Below are 15,837 nucleotides of genomic sequence, written 5' to 3'. Positions count from 1 at the left end.
TTTCCTGCCTACCGGCATGTACGATGGTATCTCCCCCTCATGTGCTCACCCCCACGGTTATCCTGGCAAGTCTCCCAGTGAGGCAAGATGACATTGAATGAGGACACTTCTTCTCATTCATATACCCATTACATTTACAGGAAAACACACATTAAAAATTCCTCACTGTGTGCTCGTGTAATGCTATTAGGCGGTGCGGCGACTCAGTGGTCACTGTCACCTCACAGCAAGAAGGTCCCTGGTTCGAGGCCCAGCTGAGCCAGGAGTAATTTCTGTATGTAGTTTTTTGTTCTCCCGTGTCAGCGTGGGTTTCTTCAGGGTGCTCCAGTTTCCGGAGACTTTAATACGGAACACAACCATATTGAATAAGGCAATAACCGACAAAGGACTAAACAGAACAGGGAGTATATATGCAGGGGATAATCAGGAACTAAGATACAGCTGATGATAATTAACCACAGAAACAAACAAGACTTAAACCAAAACTAAACAGAGTAGGTAACTAATTTAAAGATACGCTATGTACGTTCTTCCCTCCCCCCAAAATTAACAAAATTTAAATAACGAGTCAATACGTCATCAATCCATCTTTCAAACCGTATAAATGTTTTTTCATGGAAAATTGCATACATATGTCACTCACCCGTGAGTGTCTTGTCATAGCCGTAAATAGAGAAAAGATGCTCCGGCTACGTTGACGCGTGTATGATGAGGGAGTGGCATAGGTCAATTGTCACAACGAGCAAGAAAGTTTGACATTGAGCACTCTAAATCTTGAACCTCCAGGGAATTACCCATTAATTACCCATTACCCAGTACAGTCTGCTGGCAAAAAGAGAACACGACAGAGCTCGTAATAAAACGAGAATCAAAATTGGCTTGGCTTTTCAGAGATGGGAAGAACTGAAGGATTTGAAATGTTATAAGTGACGCAGAAATGGTGTTTTTATTACTCAATAGATGAGTAATGTATTTTATTATACAGATGAATTGCCATATGTAGCTCTCTAACAGAGTTCATTGTAAAGCATTATCTATCGTGAAGGATCATTTAATTATAGTTGTTGTGCTGTGCTGGAATTTATTTTCAAGAAAGTACCGTGTCTATTTATGGGTACAGCTAGAGTAATGTCTTCAGCTAGTCAGCCTGAGATCCTTTCCATCTAAACTAGTTATATCTCTTAAGCCTAGTAGATAATGTTTTATGAGCACTAAGATAACCATATTCATCCGCACAGTCACACAGAGCTGAAGCACAACCAAAACAATGTTCTTCTGCAAAATGCATGCAGTTTTGTTGTTTAACCGCTAGAGGGCCAAAAGTTACATAGTGTACATTTAAAGGCACACTATGCAGTTTCCGTTTTTCTCAAACAGCGACCCCTAGAGTCGCTGTGGAGTACTTGTATTTAACGTTCTTTAACGTATCTCTGCACTCTTCTGACCGCGCTTTCTTCATTTTCTTCGTCGACTCTGCCATGATTCATGTCTGAAATGCATGGTAGTGTCTTCCATAGAGGCTGCTTCATATGTTGTTGATGTATGTGACGGTTTTGCCCCAAAAAAAGACCAAATACTAAATTGATATAATGGACATAAACAGACAGAATGGGAATTATTTTCTTCTGCACAAAATATAGGTTTCGGGTTACAGATTGTACTCCATTATGAAGGCCATGATTTCTCTGCTCTGTGTGTGTATGTGTGTGCGTGTGCAGGCCTGCAGATTGTGTTAAACTCCATCATGAAGGCAATGGTTCCCCTGTTGCACATCTCTCTGCTTGTCCTCTTTGTCATCATCATTTACGCCATCATTGGACTGGAGCTCTTCATCGGACGAATGCATCGCACCTGCTTTTATATAGGCACAGGTATCCACACATACTCACATAAAATATTCATGTGCGTTTTCTGTCACTCTCTGTCTTCCTCCATCTGTCTCTCTTATTTTTTCAGAAAATTATGCAGACGATGATCCACTCCCATGTGCATTTGCGGGTCATGGACGCCAGTGCAATATCAATGGCTCTGAGTGCAGGGGAAAGTGGGAAGGACCTAACGGTGGCATCACTAACTTTGATAACTTCTTCTTTGCCATGTTAACAGTTTTTCAGTGTATCACAATGGAAGGCTGGACAGACGTCCTGTACTGGGTAACTAAGCCGTATACATGGTCTTCAGCTTGACTGTAATGGGTCATAATTATATTTTAAGCAAGTGATTGTGTATGACACTAATATTGGTGCTTTTGCTTGCCTGTTCATCTCTGTAGATGAATGATGCTATTGGGTTTGAGTTGCCGTGGGTTTACTTTGTTAGCCTGGTCATCTTTGGATCCTTCTTTGTTCTCAACCTTGTGTTGGGTGTGTTGAGCGGGTGAGTTTACTTATATAGGATAGATAATTATGTGAATGTTTGGGGGAAAGTGTCTATGAGTGATTTTGCCATGGCTGATTTAGTCCCTATCACTTCATTTAATATCCAAAGCATTGATTCAGAATATTCATTTTAGCAGTTTATGCATTTTCTGGTCAAACTCACGTCCTTTGGCGTTGCTACTGTCATGCTCTTCTGTTTGAGCTACAGGAGCAGTTTTCCCACTGCTGATATATCAAGGGTTAAGGTTGGAATTCTAACCAGGAACCCTTTGTACTCAAAGTGAAAATGTTCCAGCTAAACTATTGCATCATCATACTTGACATATACACTATTGTTCAAAAGATTGGGAGCAACAATATTTTTTTAAATGTTTTTAAAGAAGTTTTTTTATGCTTCCTCAATTTATTTGATCAAAAATATGGTAGAAGCAGTAATGATATATTAAAATAAACTCTTTTCTATTTGAATATATAAATGTAATTTATTCCTGTGATGGCAAAGCTTAATTTTCAGCAGTCGTTACTTCAGTCTTTAGTCACATGATCCTTCAGAAATCATTCTAAATCATTTGGTTCACAACATTTTTTTTAAATTATGTTGAAAACAGCTGTGTTGTTGAAACCATGATAAAAAACAAATCTGGATTTTTGATGAATAGATGCATGGCAACTCGGTATGCAGTTGTTTTTGTTAATTTTTGCATATGTCTAATAATAATGTTTCTACATTTCAATTTTGACTTGGGAAACAGCAAATACTTCTGCCTTATCTCTGGATCAATACATCACATGGGACAATTTATTGATTAAAACAGTTTGTCCATATCCCAATTAATTCATGTGCTAAGCCTTCATCATTTCATGACATCATACCATCATACCTGTGCATCATAACTTTGCATGTCTGTGTGAGTGATTATTTAACAGAGGACAGCAGGAGATGAGCAGATATCAGATGTTAATGTTTTTACTCACCTGAATGGAACAATCCCCAGATGCTGAGAGCAGCAGATTTGCAGAGTCTGATTTCCTGCAGACTGTTCCAAAGCGCACAGAATTCCCTAAAGATACCACCTCGTGCAGCTTCCCCTTCGTTAAACAGAGTGTGAAAGTCCACAGTGTGTTTTTTGCCTCTGCATTGTGTGTGTGTTTGTTTTGCTTGTCTAACAAGCTATACTTGTGTGTAGAGAATTCTCTAAGGAGAGAGAGAAGGCGAAAGCTCGTGGAGATTTTCAGAAGCTCCGTGAGAAACAGCAGATGGAGGAGGATCTGTCTGGATATATGGACTGGATCACTCAGGCTGAGGACATAGATGAGTTTGATGAAGACGGAAACAGACGTAAGATCTCTTCCTCTGTTCCACCCTCTAGAACCCTTTGTCCTTGATATCAATTGTTCATTGTAGAAACATTGATATACACACTCAAGCACATTTAAAGATGAATTGTGTAATGTATGTATTTTTTATATGATAATAGTTTCCCTTATCCCAGTTTACCATACAGAGACAATAATAAGTCAAGTAAGACAGTTTTTTTTTTTTTTTTTTTTTTTTTTTACTTCTTGATCCCAAGGGCCCCAAATATTTTTATCCCTTTGTGAGGGCCCCCTACCTAAAATATTATGGCAGCTATATAATTTAATGTATGAAGATTCATTTACATGGAATGAGAGACATAAGCCCCTTTCACACAGAGATTCTGGAAAATACACGGATAAAGTGACCCGGGATTTGACCCAAGTTGGTTTGATTTTGGTTCATTCACACTGCCAGTGATTTTCCGGAATCAGAGAGTGCATTCACACACGACCCGTAAAAATCCCGTAAAGACACGTGACATCGATGTGACTTGTAATGTCTCAGCAGCGTCTTAAGTTTGCTTATGAGCTGCGATTTCTCTCTCGAGAAACCACGCTTGTGCATTTTTTTTCTCTGATTCGATCATAAACTTGCGCATTACGTACCGTTTCACTAGCTGGCGAACGATCCCGGCTTCAGCGGCATCACTACGACACGGCATTATTACGGCTTTTGTTCACACAGCGCGCGTTCCGGGACTGAACACGGCAATGTTACTTGGTCCCCAACCCGGCATCGATGCCGGAATCAATCCCGGGTCGTGTTTGCGTTCACACAGAAGGCATTCTGGAAATTTGCCCGGATCATCGCGCTGTGTGAAAGGGGCTATAGTGAGCATAATATAATACAGACCAAGGCCAAAGTAATATATATACTGTTAATGTTAGATGTATTTTTTTTCTTACTGTTTAAAACTATGGTTGTCAATAGAATAAAATAGTCATGATTAATCTCAGGATTTCAGACCAGTCTGAAACACCAGCAAAATTAAACAGTAATAATATAAAATATTCTAAATATGTTGTGAAATATTGAAAAGTGCTAAAACACATTTAAGTAAAAATGTTTACTCTGACTTCCCTTCAAAAATACATTTTGTATTTTTAGCACCCGTAAACACCCGCTTATGGCCCCATGGGGTCCTTGGATCAGTGCTGTTTTTGTTAAAATATATATTAAATGAAACTTGACAACTAACTGAAATAAAATAATTTTAATTTGAAGTAAATTAGTTGAAGTAGTACTAAATTACCCAAAGTAAAACTGAAATAAAAATAAATTGTATCCATATAGAATAAAAAAACTTAAACTAAAATTAAAATGAAAACCAGAAAATATAAAAATAAAATCTATTTCAAAATATTAATAAATAATATAATTATCAGGGATAAGTCTGTTTAGTTTCATTGTGTTTTGAATTAGTTTTCCCTGTTCCCGTTTTGCCTGTGTTCCTGGTCGTTATTAGTTTCCATGGTCTCTAATTTATCACGCACCTGTTTCTGTTCCAGTTAATAACCTCACTCTGTGTATTTAAGCCCTTAGTTCCTCTTAGTTCTACCAGAAAGACTTGGGAGGCAAGATAACGAATGAGTACGATTTATTTAACAGTTTGAATGCAAAATGAAATGTTAAAGTTCTTTGGCGTAGGCCCCGTCCGTAATCCAAATCCGGAGGGTAGAAGACACTTGCAGTTCCTGCCTGAAGATGAAGGCAGGGGCGGAGCCTACCCCCGATGGGTGGATAGGGACCTTGTTGATTTTCTCCTGGTTTATTAAAAAGACTTAATTCTGATTTGTGCGTGTTCATCTACACATTACAATTATAGTTCTTGAATAATACTAAAATATCACTGCCCTGGACCCCATTCATACTCAAAAGTATGAATCATTATTCTTGCAGATCAGTTTACAGTCACTATTGCCAGAAATAACACATTTCACCTTTTAAATTAGTTCCCGATATACTGTTAATAAATTAAACATTTCATCTCATCATTGATGTTTAAGGTAAAATTTTGCCCACCTGCCACACTTTTGCCATTTTTCCATGTCTCTCACTCTTTTCTCTCTCTCTCGATCTTTCAATCTCCCTCAGGTGTGACTTTGCGTGACCTAGCTGATAAGAAGAGGGGGAAATTTGGCTGGTTCAGCCACTCAAACGAAACCCACGGTACGGCCAATCAGAATGAAACGCATGACCTCTTCACTGTTCACTGCCCCGCTGTACTATATATAGCCCCCCTCAACTTTGTCTGGTCTAATTGTATGATTTACATCTGGGGCTAGAAATCACATCTCTCGGTTGGACCCATATTAAGTGCTTTGACCCTATTTCAGAGAGATTGCTTTTCTCCAAAACTGTGCCAATGTGTGGCCGACATTTTTTTTTCTCTTTGTCTCTCTTACACCTCTCTTTTTTACAGTCCTTTTCTGTCTCTGTGTATCTTTCACTTTCTTCCTGTTTTTCATTCGCTATAGCAAGTCTTCCAGCCAGTGAAACAGCTTCCGAGAACACTGAAAACATAGATGAGGAACACACAGATTGTTGTGCTGCTTGCTGGTAATGCATATATATACTCACACATACATACCCACTATAATTAGAAACAACATTTTTCATTGTGTTGTCATGCTGGCTTGCTAATGGAAGTTGTTATCAGCCATAATGGAGTGTCATCTCTAAATTTCTCAGTTGCGGCTCATTATGTTCTCTTTTCTTTGTATTCTTTGTGCTCTTGCAAGTCAGTTCATTACTCTGGGCTTCTTCGGCTGTCTTTGATTCAGTATCTGAACTGGATCTTTGTTAAACGCAATGCATCAGTGTTAACATTTTGTCAATTGCTCTGTGTTGTGATTGTCTGTGATCTCATTGTCGTTTCGTTTTGTTTTGTCCACTTTTCTTTGACTTCAGTGCTCGCATTATGAAGATCCCCTGCTGGTGAGTCGTTGTGAGGACAAACTCGTGGTTCAGTGTTTACCTGCTACTCTAGATGTATAGTAAACTTTACTTTGGGAAATACACTTGCAGACAGTTTTTATTTCTTAGTTACAGCATAAATTAGCTAAATTTAGTGAGATTTATGCTCAAAACAAGAAGAAACAATGTATCAATGGGGGAAAAAAGTATTTTCATGATCTGTTATTTAAACCTTTTTTCTTTTGTCAAATCAACTTTAATGTGGTTATTAATGTGGTTCAGATAACATAATATTTTGAGTTTCTATTCATTAAACCAATCTCCTTCATTGTATTAACTCAAATGTTTTATTTCAATAAACTCAAAATTTTAAGGCAACAAGGTAACTTACTTTTTCAAGTTAAACCAACAATAATTTTTATAATTATTACATGCCCTCTAAAACGGCTCTGATCACATGGTTCATGACTTATTGTTTGGATTTTATGTATATCATAACAATATGTATATTTTGGTGAAATAATAAACATATATATACAGTATATATATATATATATATATATATATAATAATAATATGCATATATTTTTTAATATAATAAAAAATGTATATAGTGATTATAGGCAAATTTTTTGTGTGTTCGCTTAGTCGTGCCCTGCGCCGCTGGAACCGCTGCATTCGAAGAAACTGTCGTACAGCAGTAAAATCTGTGACATTCTATTGGGTGGTGCTGCTCCTGGTCTTCCTCAACACAGCTCTCAGTGCCTCAGAACATTATAACCAACCAGAGTGGCTCACTGAAATTCAGGGTATGTAGCTGTTACCAAACATCACCTTGCTGACATAACGTGTACTGTCCCACAGCACCAGCCACACTTTTATTCATAGACTTCTATTAGCAGATTTTTTTTTGTTGCTGAGTCTGGTGTTACCAATGAATGAATTTACATGTTGACTAAAATGATTGAGCTGAGATCACATCTATTTATCTGCCTCTCTTTCTTTTTGTGTCTCTCTCATAGACATTGCCAATAAGGTTCTCCTGTCATTGTTCACAGTGGAGATGTTGTTGAAAATGTACAGTCTGGGGTTGCGGGGATATTTTGTTGCATTTTTCAACCGTTTTGACTGTTTCGTCGTGTGCGGTGGGATTCTGGAGACAGTTCTGGTGGAGTTGGAGATCATGCCACCTCTCGGCATCTCAGTGTTGCGCTGCGTCCGCCTGCTTCGTATCTTCAAAGTCACACGGTACTCAGGCCTCTTAAACTTGCTTCTTACATGAATGGGTACAAAATTAAAAAAAATTGACACTAAAAAAATAAAAACTCAAATTCGGAACATGTCTAAAGAATTTGGTATTTTCTAGAAATTTCATAGACAACATTAACATGTCGATTTTAAAAATGACAAAAAATATGTATAATTTATACACCCAAAACGTTTATTGGATTTCTTTTAATAATTTCAAAATCGTGCTGGTTGGCCTCCATGTGTATTCTCTGTCCCCTGCAAACTCAGTCTGGTCCTTTCTGTTTCTCCTGATGTTTCTGTCTTTCCTCATTACATTTCCACCCTGTTAATTCTTGCCCCACTTGTCCTCTTCAGCCATTGGACGGCTCTGTCCAATCTGGTGGCCTCGCTACTGAATTCAATGAAGTCCATTGCCTCCCTGCTGCTGTTGCTCTTCCTCTTCCTCATCATCTTCGCTCTGCTTGGCATGCAGCTATTCGGAGGGAAGTTCAACTTTGATGAGACGCAGACCAAAAGGAGCACCTTTGATGCCTTCCCTCAGGCCCTGCTCACCTGCTTTCAGGTAATAAACTCTCATACAACAATGAAAACATAATGTTAGGTTACTTAACTCTTTCCCCACTTTTGACAGAATTTTATGGCAATCCATGTTTTCAGTGTTACGGTAGTGGTCGCTATTACGTAACTTCTGAAAGAGTATTGAATCTCCAGATCAAAACATAGGCTAAGAAGCAGAAACAAGTGATGGAAGCATTGATTATGTTATGCACATGTAAAATAACGTGATCATCAAACATTAAACTGTATAAAAATCAAAAACGTCTAACATTACCAAATGAAATGGTCTCGATCTACTCCATCTACCTTTTTTGATCATAGTTCTTAATCCAATGTAGGTTTTGTCAAAAATGCAGTTTCCTCAGGTTTTTGTTGAAAATATTTAAATATTTGTTCAAACTTTATGAGTTTTTTTTTCAGAGTTTTTGTTCTTTCTTTTGATATATTGTATGTTCAGGTATTCATATAACAAAATATTCTGGTGGGCATGAACGTTTTGTGAAAAAATGCACCCGCTGACTGGCAACTTTTTCAAAAACGCTGGCAGGGAAAGAGTTAATAAGCAGAAATTCTAATTTTCACTAAATATTCATCAATAAAGAAAAACAGTACACAGATAAAAACAGAAATTATTGTTAAAGAAACACAGTATAAAAAGTATAAAATAAAGTTTGTCAGTTGTTTAATTTTTTTTGTATATCTGAGGTATTTTTGTGTTAAATTAAAAAAAATTTCCTCCCCTCTATAGATATTAACAGGTGAAGACTGGAATGTAGTGATGTATGATGGTATCATGGCGTACGGCGGCCCGGTTTTCCCTGGAATGATCGTCTGTCTTTACTTTGTGATTTTGTTCATCTGTGGTAACTGTATCCTTTCCCTCTAAAACTGGATTTCACTGGCTTATTTATTATGCATTAATTATGTGTATGTAATATCATAAATTAACAGCAACAGTTTAATTAATTTACTTTTATGCATTGTAAATAGTTTGATCCAAAGTGTCATAAGTTGCGTTGTATGTATACATGCTTTCCCTGGGATTTGAACCTGCCATACACACTACTGTTTGAGTAACAGGCATGCAGTTATTTCCAACTAGTAACAGATGTCATTGCTTACTGATTAAAAACGAACCATATCTCACCATCCTTCAAAAATCCTCATTTCTGTGTTTTGTTGTTGCTGTTGGATGTGGTTTGCCATATTTTTGTATTTGTTGGGTCTTAACCTCTGCTCTCTCAGATATCTTGCTGAACGTCTTCTTGGCCATCGCTGTCGACAACTTAGCAGGAGGCGATGGAGACGAGAAGAAGAATGAGTGTGTTTTTAAATCATCTCAGATCATATAATCTCAACTAATCTCTTTTTCTAACTGCCATAAATATTACATCATTAATGAATACATTTACCATTCTTTAACATGTACCGTGGGGTCCAAAAGTCCACATTGAAAATATGGGATTGAAGTTTAAGCCTGAAAACAAAAACAAAAAGTAAAACATTCTGATGAATAAGAAACATTTAATAATCTTTCACTAAAGCAAAACTGAGACAAAGCAAATACTAATACATTCTTTGTTATTTTTTTAAAATCAACGTTTTACTATAATTGTTATTTTCAAATTGTTAAAGCATTTTTGACAAAATAGTTTCAGACATTTGGGACCCCACTGTATATGGAAAAACAAAGATTGTGATGTGTGATCTATTGATCCTGACAGAGAAAAAAAAAAGGGAGAAGGAGAGGGAGAACAGGCTGATGTTGAAGGAGAGAATGGAGAGGTGAAGGTATGGAAATCCAACTCTTCTGCCGTTGTTGTTGAATAATCATCACATTGAGGTCAATCTTTCATTTTGTTTTCAACAGGTGGACGTGGATGATGAATACGAGCAGGAGGAGGAGGAGGAAGAGGAGCACGTGGAGGGAGATGATGAAGGTGAAGTCCATGATTGCTAGATGCCATATTGCGTTTGAACAGATTGTTAATTCTAAAATGTTTTGTAGTTATTTAGCAGACGTTTGTGACCGTAATTAAGAGTCCCTCTGGAGTGTCCTGAGGTTTAGTGTTGGCTGCTCAAGGGTACAGTGGTGACTGAGCTAGATTGTGATCTCATTAACTCAGTTTTTCTCTATCTATATCTCTTTCCTTCTGTCCTTCTCTGCTGGAAGAAGGGAAAGTTCAGCTCAATGTTGCTGACTTTGCTCCTCCTAAAGAGAAAGTTCTACCAATCCCAGAGGGCAGTGCGTTCTTCTGCCTCAGCAAGACCAACCCGTGAGTGTGCAGTTTTAATCACAAACTCAATGCCATTTTAAAGAGATAGTCCTCTCCAAAAGTGAAATTCTTTCATTATTTACGCGTGTCATTCAAACGTGTATTGTATGAATGTCTTTCTTCTGTGGAACAAAAAAGAAGATAAATTTCTCAGTGTTTTTTTTTTTTTTTTCATGCAATGGAAGTCTGGTCACCAAAACTGTCTGGTTACCAACATTCTTCAAAATATCTTCTTTTGTGTTCTGCGGAAAAAAAGGTTCGGAACGCCATGAGGGTGAATAAATGATGACAAAATTTAAATTTTTAACTATCCCTTTAAAATTAGAAATTTATATATAAATATTTTCATTGTGTAATTTTTTTTTCATATATAAACAATATTTTTTCTTTTTTACAGCATGACAGTCAAATATAGACACCCATGGTCCAAAATACTAGCCATATTTATTTATTTTTGCCAGCTATAAATCAAGATTCTGCATTATGCCAGAGGAATTAGTTTGCTGTTTGTCACTCACTCCATCTCAAACATGGACATTATGATTATGTTCGTCATACTTTAATTTAGATGGCTTAACACCGTGAGTGTGTCAGTTCTGGAGGAATTCATCAATAAAATAAAACATTTGGCTTCAGATTCTTATAGTTCTTATAGTAAAGTTCTTATAGTGCATTTTCCTCAGAAGTAACAGTCAGTCATCTTGTCTTCAGTAAACGATTAAAATCTCTTTGGCTTTAATAAGATAAACAGCAAAAATCATATTTGACCTTAAATATGTTTTATTTTTGTATTGTTAAAAGCAAAAACAAGTCAAAATCCAGTGTTTACGAACACAGTCACATTTTTGGAATGTTTCCAGATTTCAAGAAGTTTTTATTGTCATTTGAGATGCATTGCATATTTAACATCATGCAAAATACACAATATTGCCTGGAAATGCATCTAAATGCACTCATTTTCACTCACTCAGATTGTGAACTATGTGACACTCATTATGTATTGAATAGTGAATGAGTGGTTTCGAACATAGCATATTCATGACCATATAAATGCCTCTGTTTTCTCAAGCAGCGTGGCAAATAAATGTAATTAAAATAAAGTAATATTGAATTTTGGACCATGTAGACAACACATAGCTGACCACAGTTCTCTTTGTGTCTCTCTCCAGGATAAGAGTGGGCTGCCATATCCTGATCCATCACCACATCTTCACTAATCTCATCCTGCTTTTCATCATTCTCAGCAGCATTTCTCTGGCTGCGGAGGATCCTATCAGAGCTCACTCCTTCAGGAACAATGTGAGATTCCTGCTTGCTTGCACACACATGCAGGATCATTAATAGTTATTTACTGCAGCTGACCTTATTGGAATGTTGGACAAGCTCTTCAGTGCCAGCTGAGGAATGCCATCCTTCAATCAGCTGACCGTCAAACACACACACAGCTTCTGTAGCTCTGACACACACACACACACACACACGCATATCTTAACATGATTTACCCAAGTAGGACATGTTTCTGGATCAGAATCCTTGTTAGTTCTGGAACAACATTGGTATCAACCAATCAGATTTGAGGTTTGGGGTCAAGACTGGAGTCAAAGGCTCGAACAACATGCTTATCAACCTATTATTTCCCTGAGGGTTTCGGAAAACATTATGGTGAGGGCTCGGATTGTTTGGTGGAAATCTTCAAGAACAAAGGATGTTGATCCAGGACTGTGTCCTACTTGTCTAAATCACGTATACTGTACACAAATAAACATGTCACATACATTCTACTGTACATACTGTACCATCATTTTTCATATTAGGAGAACTGAATTTCTCTCTACAGGTTCTGGGTTATGCTGACTATGCTTTCACTTCCATATTCACTGTGGAGATCTTACTGAAGGTACCGGTCAATCAATCATTCAATCGTTTTTGTAATGATTTCAAACCGATAAGATAACAGCAACAGAAATGTTGTTACACTGAAATGCCCTCATCTTTTTTGTTCCGTTATCCCTGTAGATGACAGTGCATGGCGCATTCCTCCATCAGGGTTCCTTCTGTAGAAACTGGTTTAATCTGTTGGATCTTTTGGTGGTCAGTGTGTCTCTGGTCTCCTTCTTCTTACAGTAAGTCCACAACTCTCATACAGTCATCAAAAGTTTCCTGTTCATAATTTGTGTAAACAGGTGAGCTGTGATATCTGATGTATCTGTATGTATCGCCCTCTGGTGGAAAAAAGTACATAGTGCTCTATCACGCTTTGAATGCAAATGTAAAAAAAATAAATAAAATGAAATTTTAGAGACGATGAAGAAGAAGTCCACATATACAAAGTTAAATCTCTCTCTCTCTCCCTCTCTCCCTCTCTCTCTCTCTCTCTCTCTCTCTCTCTCTCTCTCTCTCTCTCTCTCTCTCTCTCTCTCTCTCTCTCTCTCTTAGTTCAAGTGCCATCTCTGTAGTGAAGATCCTAAGGGTGCTCAGAGTACTAAGGCCTCTTCGAGCAATCAACAGAGCCAAAGGACTCAAGGTACATATTTTAGTGTTTTTGTGTGTATGCCCTGTGGTGAAAATCAAGTTGTAATGTTGTGTATATATGTTGTGTTTTTGATATGCTTTAAGACAAACCATGTGAAAGTTCATAAGTCAACACCACTGCTGAGTATTTTCTCCTTAAAACTGCAGTGAACCAAAGACAGTCTCAAAAACGCAGGTTTAAACCGCCTGTTTCCTACTGTCACAAACAAGTAACCAATCAAAGTTCTTGGCAAAAGTTTCAGAGGAATGTTTATATGTAATTCCAATGACCAATTTTGACAATATTTCTGTTAATTATAACTTCCTCATTATTTCCAGGAACCTTCATCTGCCAGAATAACCTCCTTTCTCTTCATATTTACATCCTCTAAGCTTTAGTATACAAAAGTTTGGGGTCCTGAAGATTTTTGAAATGTTTTTGAAAGAAGTCTCTTACACGTGCCAAGACAGCATTTTATTTAATCAAAAATGCTGTAAAAAGCAGAAATATTGTAAAATATGAATTTTTTATTATTTTATTTTTAATCTTGCTGACCCCAAATATTTTGAATGGCCATGTAATTCATTTTCATTTTCAACGTCAGTGTTATGGTGTAAACTCCATTTCTCTGATGACTGTGTGTGTGTGTGTGTGTGTGTGTGTGTAGCATGTGGTACAGTGCGTGTTTGTGGCTATAAAGACCATCGGGAACATCATGATTGTCACCACTCTACTTCAGTTCATGTTTGCCTGCATTGGTGTTCAGCTTTTCAAGGTAAAACACTCACACACAAAAAGGCTGTGTACCTCCTGTGCTCTCAGAAATTTAACATCAGCATAAATATTATGTGTGAATGTACTTTTTAATGCGTCATTACTGATGTATTTTGTAGGGTAAATTTTATCGTTGCACAGATGAAGCTAAAAACACTCCAGAACAGTGCAAGTATGTCATATTTCCGCGTCTGTCATTACATTTTAATTCTGTTCTTACGTTAACAACATGTGTGTGCCTTTGGGCAACATGCATGCTTATGTGTCATGAGTGTTTGTGCATCCATTTGTGCCTTCAAATTTTTTATGTGTGTGTGTGTGACACACAGGGGCACATTTGTGGTGTATAAAGACGGAGATGTGAGTCATCCAATGGTGAAAGAGCGGATCTGGCTCAACAGCGACTTCAATTTCGATAATGTATTGATGGGAATGATGGCCCTGTTCACGGTCTCCACTTTCGAGGGCTGGCCAGCGTGAGTCTGCCCCTCTGTCATCTTCCTCCATATGTCACTGAAGGTCACCATGGCCATGTTTATACAATATGCTCCACATCCTGTTTTTCCTCGTTCAGGCTGCTCTACAAAGCCATTGATGCCAACGCAGAGAATCACGGCCCCATTTACAACTACCGTGTGGAGATCTCTATATTCTTCATCATCTACATCATCATCATCGCCTTCTTTATGATGAACATCTTTGTGGGTTTTGTCATCATCACTTTCCGTGAACAGGGAGAGGCTGAGTTCAAGAACTGCGAGCTGGACAAAAATCAGGTTTGAAGAAAGTATTCACAACCAATTCACAATTCAATTCAAATTCACAACCAATTTTACTTCCGTAATGTAAAATACACTATTGTTCAAAAACCTGGGCTAAGTAAGAATTTTAGAATTTAATACTTGTATTCATTAATTTGATATTGAACTTTCTTTTCTTTAAATAATCCTAATATATATATATATATATATATATATATGAGAAGCAGCCCAACTGTTTTCAACATTGATGATAATAAGAAACGTTTCTTGAGCACCAAATCATCATCATAGAATGATTTCTGAAAGATCATGTGACACTGAAGACTGGAGTAATGATGCTGAAAATTCAGCTTTGCCATTACAGGAATAAAGTACATTTTAAAATATATTAAAATAGAAAAAACTTATAATATTTCACAATATTACTACCCTGGAAATCCAGAGTTCTCGCGAAAGGACAAGTTGAATTTGCTCAGCGAGTTTACTCTGGCGTCGAGTAATGGTGCTCATTAAATATGCCCTTGTATCCGAGCTGCACCAATCACATCGGGTTATCTGATATAGGCGGGCCAGAGGCGAGCTAAACAGATGACGACAGCAGTGTGACGTCGAACTCATTAGTAAACATTGCAAGATGCCTATGGATGAACACCAGTTGTTTGAAATGGCTTTGGCCGCTACAATGAACGAGTTAGACTTGGCTATTTATCTAAAAGAGGAACAGAAGACGGCGCTCTAATCGTTCCTTTGCAAGAAGGGCGTTTTTGCTGTTTTGCCGACCGGATACGGCAAGAGTCTAATCTACCAGTTAGCTCCGCTGGTAGCTAAGCGGATGGGGCTTGTTGTGATTGGTCGTAGTGTTATTCAATTGCGTGCAGTGAGATTTTCAAATGCATGCTTGGTGCCGCCCCTCGAGCCGGACGATTTTCATTAGTCGATGCCAGACCATTAATCTTTCAGATTTAGGTGTGGATTTCCAGGCTAAAATATTACTGTATTTTTATCAAATAAATGCAGCCTTGGTGAGCAAAAGAGACTCCTTTCAAAAACA

General features: G+C 37.6%; 1 protein-coding gene across 1 annotated transcript in view; it reads left to right on the top strand.

Annotated features, from left to right (window-relative positions):
* The window catches only part of cacna1fb (calcium channel, voltage-dependent, L type, alpha 1F subunit), a 45,520-nt gene that overhangs the window by 14,575 nt on the left and 15,108 nt on the right, over positions 1-15,837 (top strand). Inside the window, exons 6-28 of the mRNA XM_084087166.1 lie at positions 1,719-1,871; positions 1,957-2,153; positions 2,273-2,376; positions 3,566-3,717; positions 5,833-5,907; positions 6,216-6,297; positions 6,649-6,675; positions 7,303-7,463; positions 7,677-7,902; positions 8,260-8,467; positions 9,212-9,332; positions 9,709-9,784; positions 10,188-10,254; positions 10,334-10,403; positions 10,637-10,739; positions 11,909-12,038; positions 12,577-12,636; positions 12,756-12,862; positions 13,176-13,263; positions 13,919-14,026; positions 14,145-14,197; positions 14,355-14,501; positions 14,600-14,801. Coding sequence (XP_083943292.1) covers positions 1,719-1,871; positions 1,957-2,153; positions 2,273-2,376; positions 3,566-3,717; positions 5,833-5,907; positions 6,216-6,297; positions 6,649-6,675; positions 7,303-7,463; positions 7,677-7,902; positions 8,260-8,467; positions 9,212-9,332; positions 9,709-9,784; positions 10,188-10,254; positions 10,334-10,403; positions 10,637-10,739; positions 11,909-12,038; positions 12,577-12,636; positions 12,756-12,862; positions 13,176-13,263; positions 13,919-14,026; positions 14,145-14,197; positions 14,355-14,501; positions 14,600-14,801 — 2,717 coding nt within the window. The remainder of the gene's footprint in view (positions 1-1,718; positions 1,872-1,956; positions 2,154-2,272; positions 2,377-3,565; positions 3,718-5,832; positions 5,908-6,215; positions 6,298-6,648; positions 6,676-7,302; positions 7,464-7,676; positions 7,903-8,259; positions 8,468-9,211; positions 9,333-9,708; positions 9,785-10,187; positions 10,255-10,333; positions 10,404-10,636; positions 10,740-11,908; positions 12,039-12,576; positions 12,637-12,755; positions 12,863-13,175; positions 13,264-13,918; positions 14,027-14,144; positions 14,198-14,354; positions 14,502-14,599; positions 14,802-15,837) is intronic.

Source organism: Abramis brama (assembly GCF_963993115.1).
Source record: "Abramis brama genome assembly, chromosome: 16".
NCBI classification, from domain to species: domain Eukaryota; kingdom Metazoa; phylum Chordata; class Actinopteri; order Cypriniformes; family Leuciscidae; genus Abramis; species Abramis brama.
The sequence above is the reverse complement of the archived record's forward strand: the minus strand, read 5'-3'. Positions and strand labels throughout refer to the sequence as shown.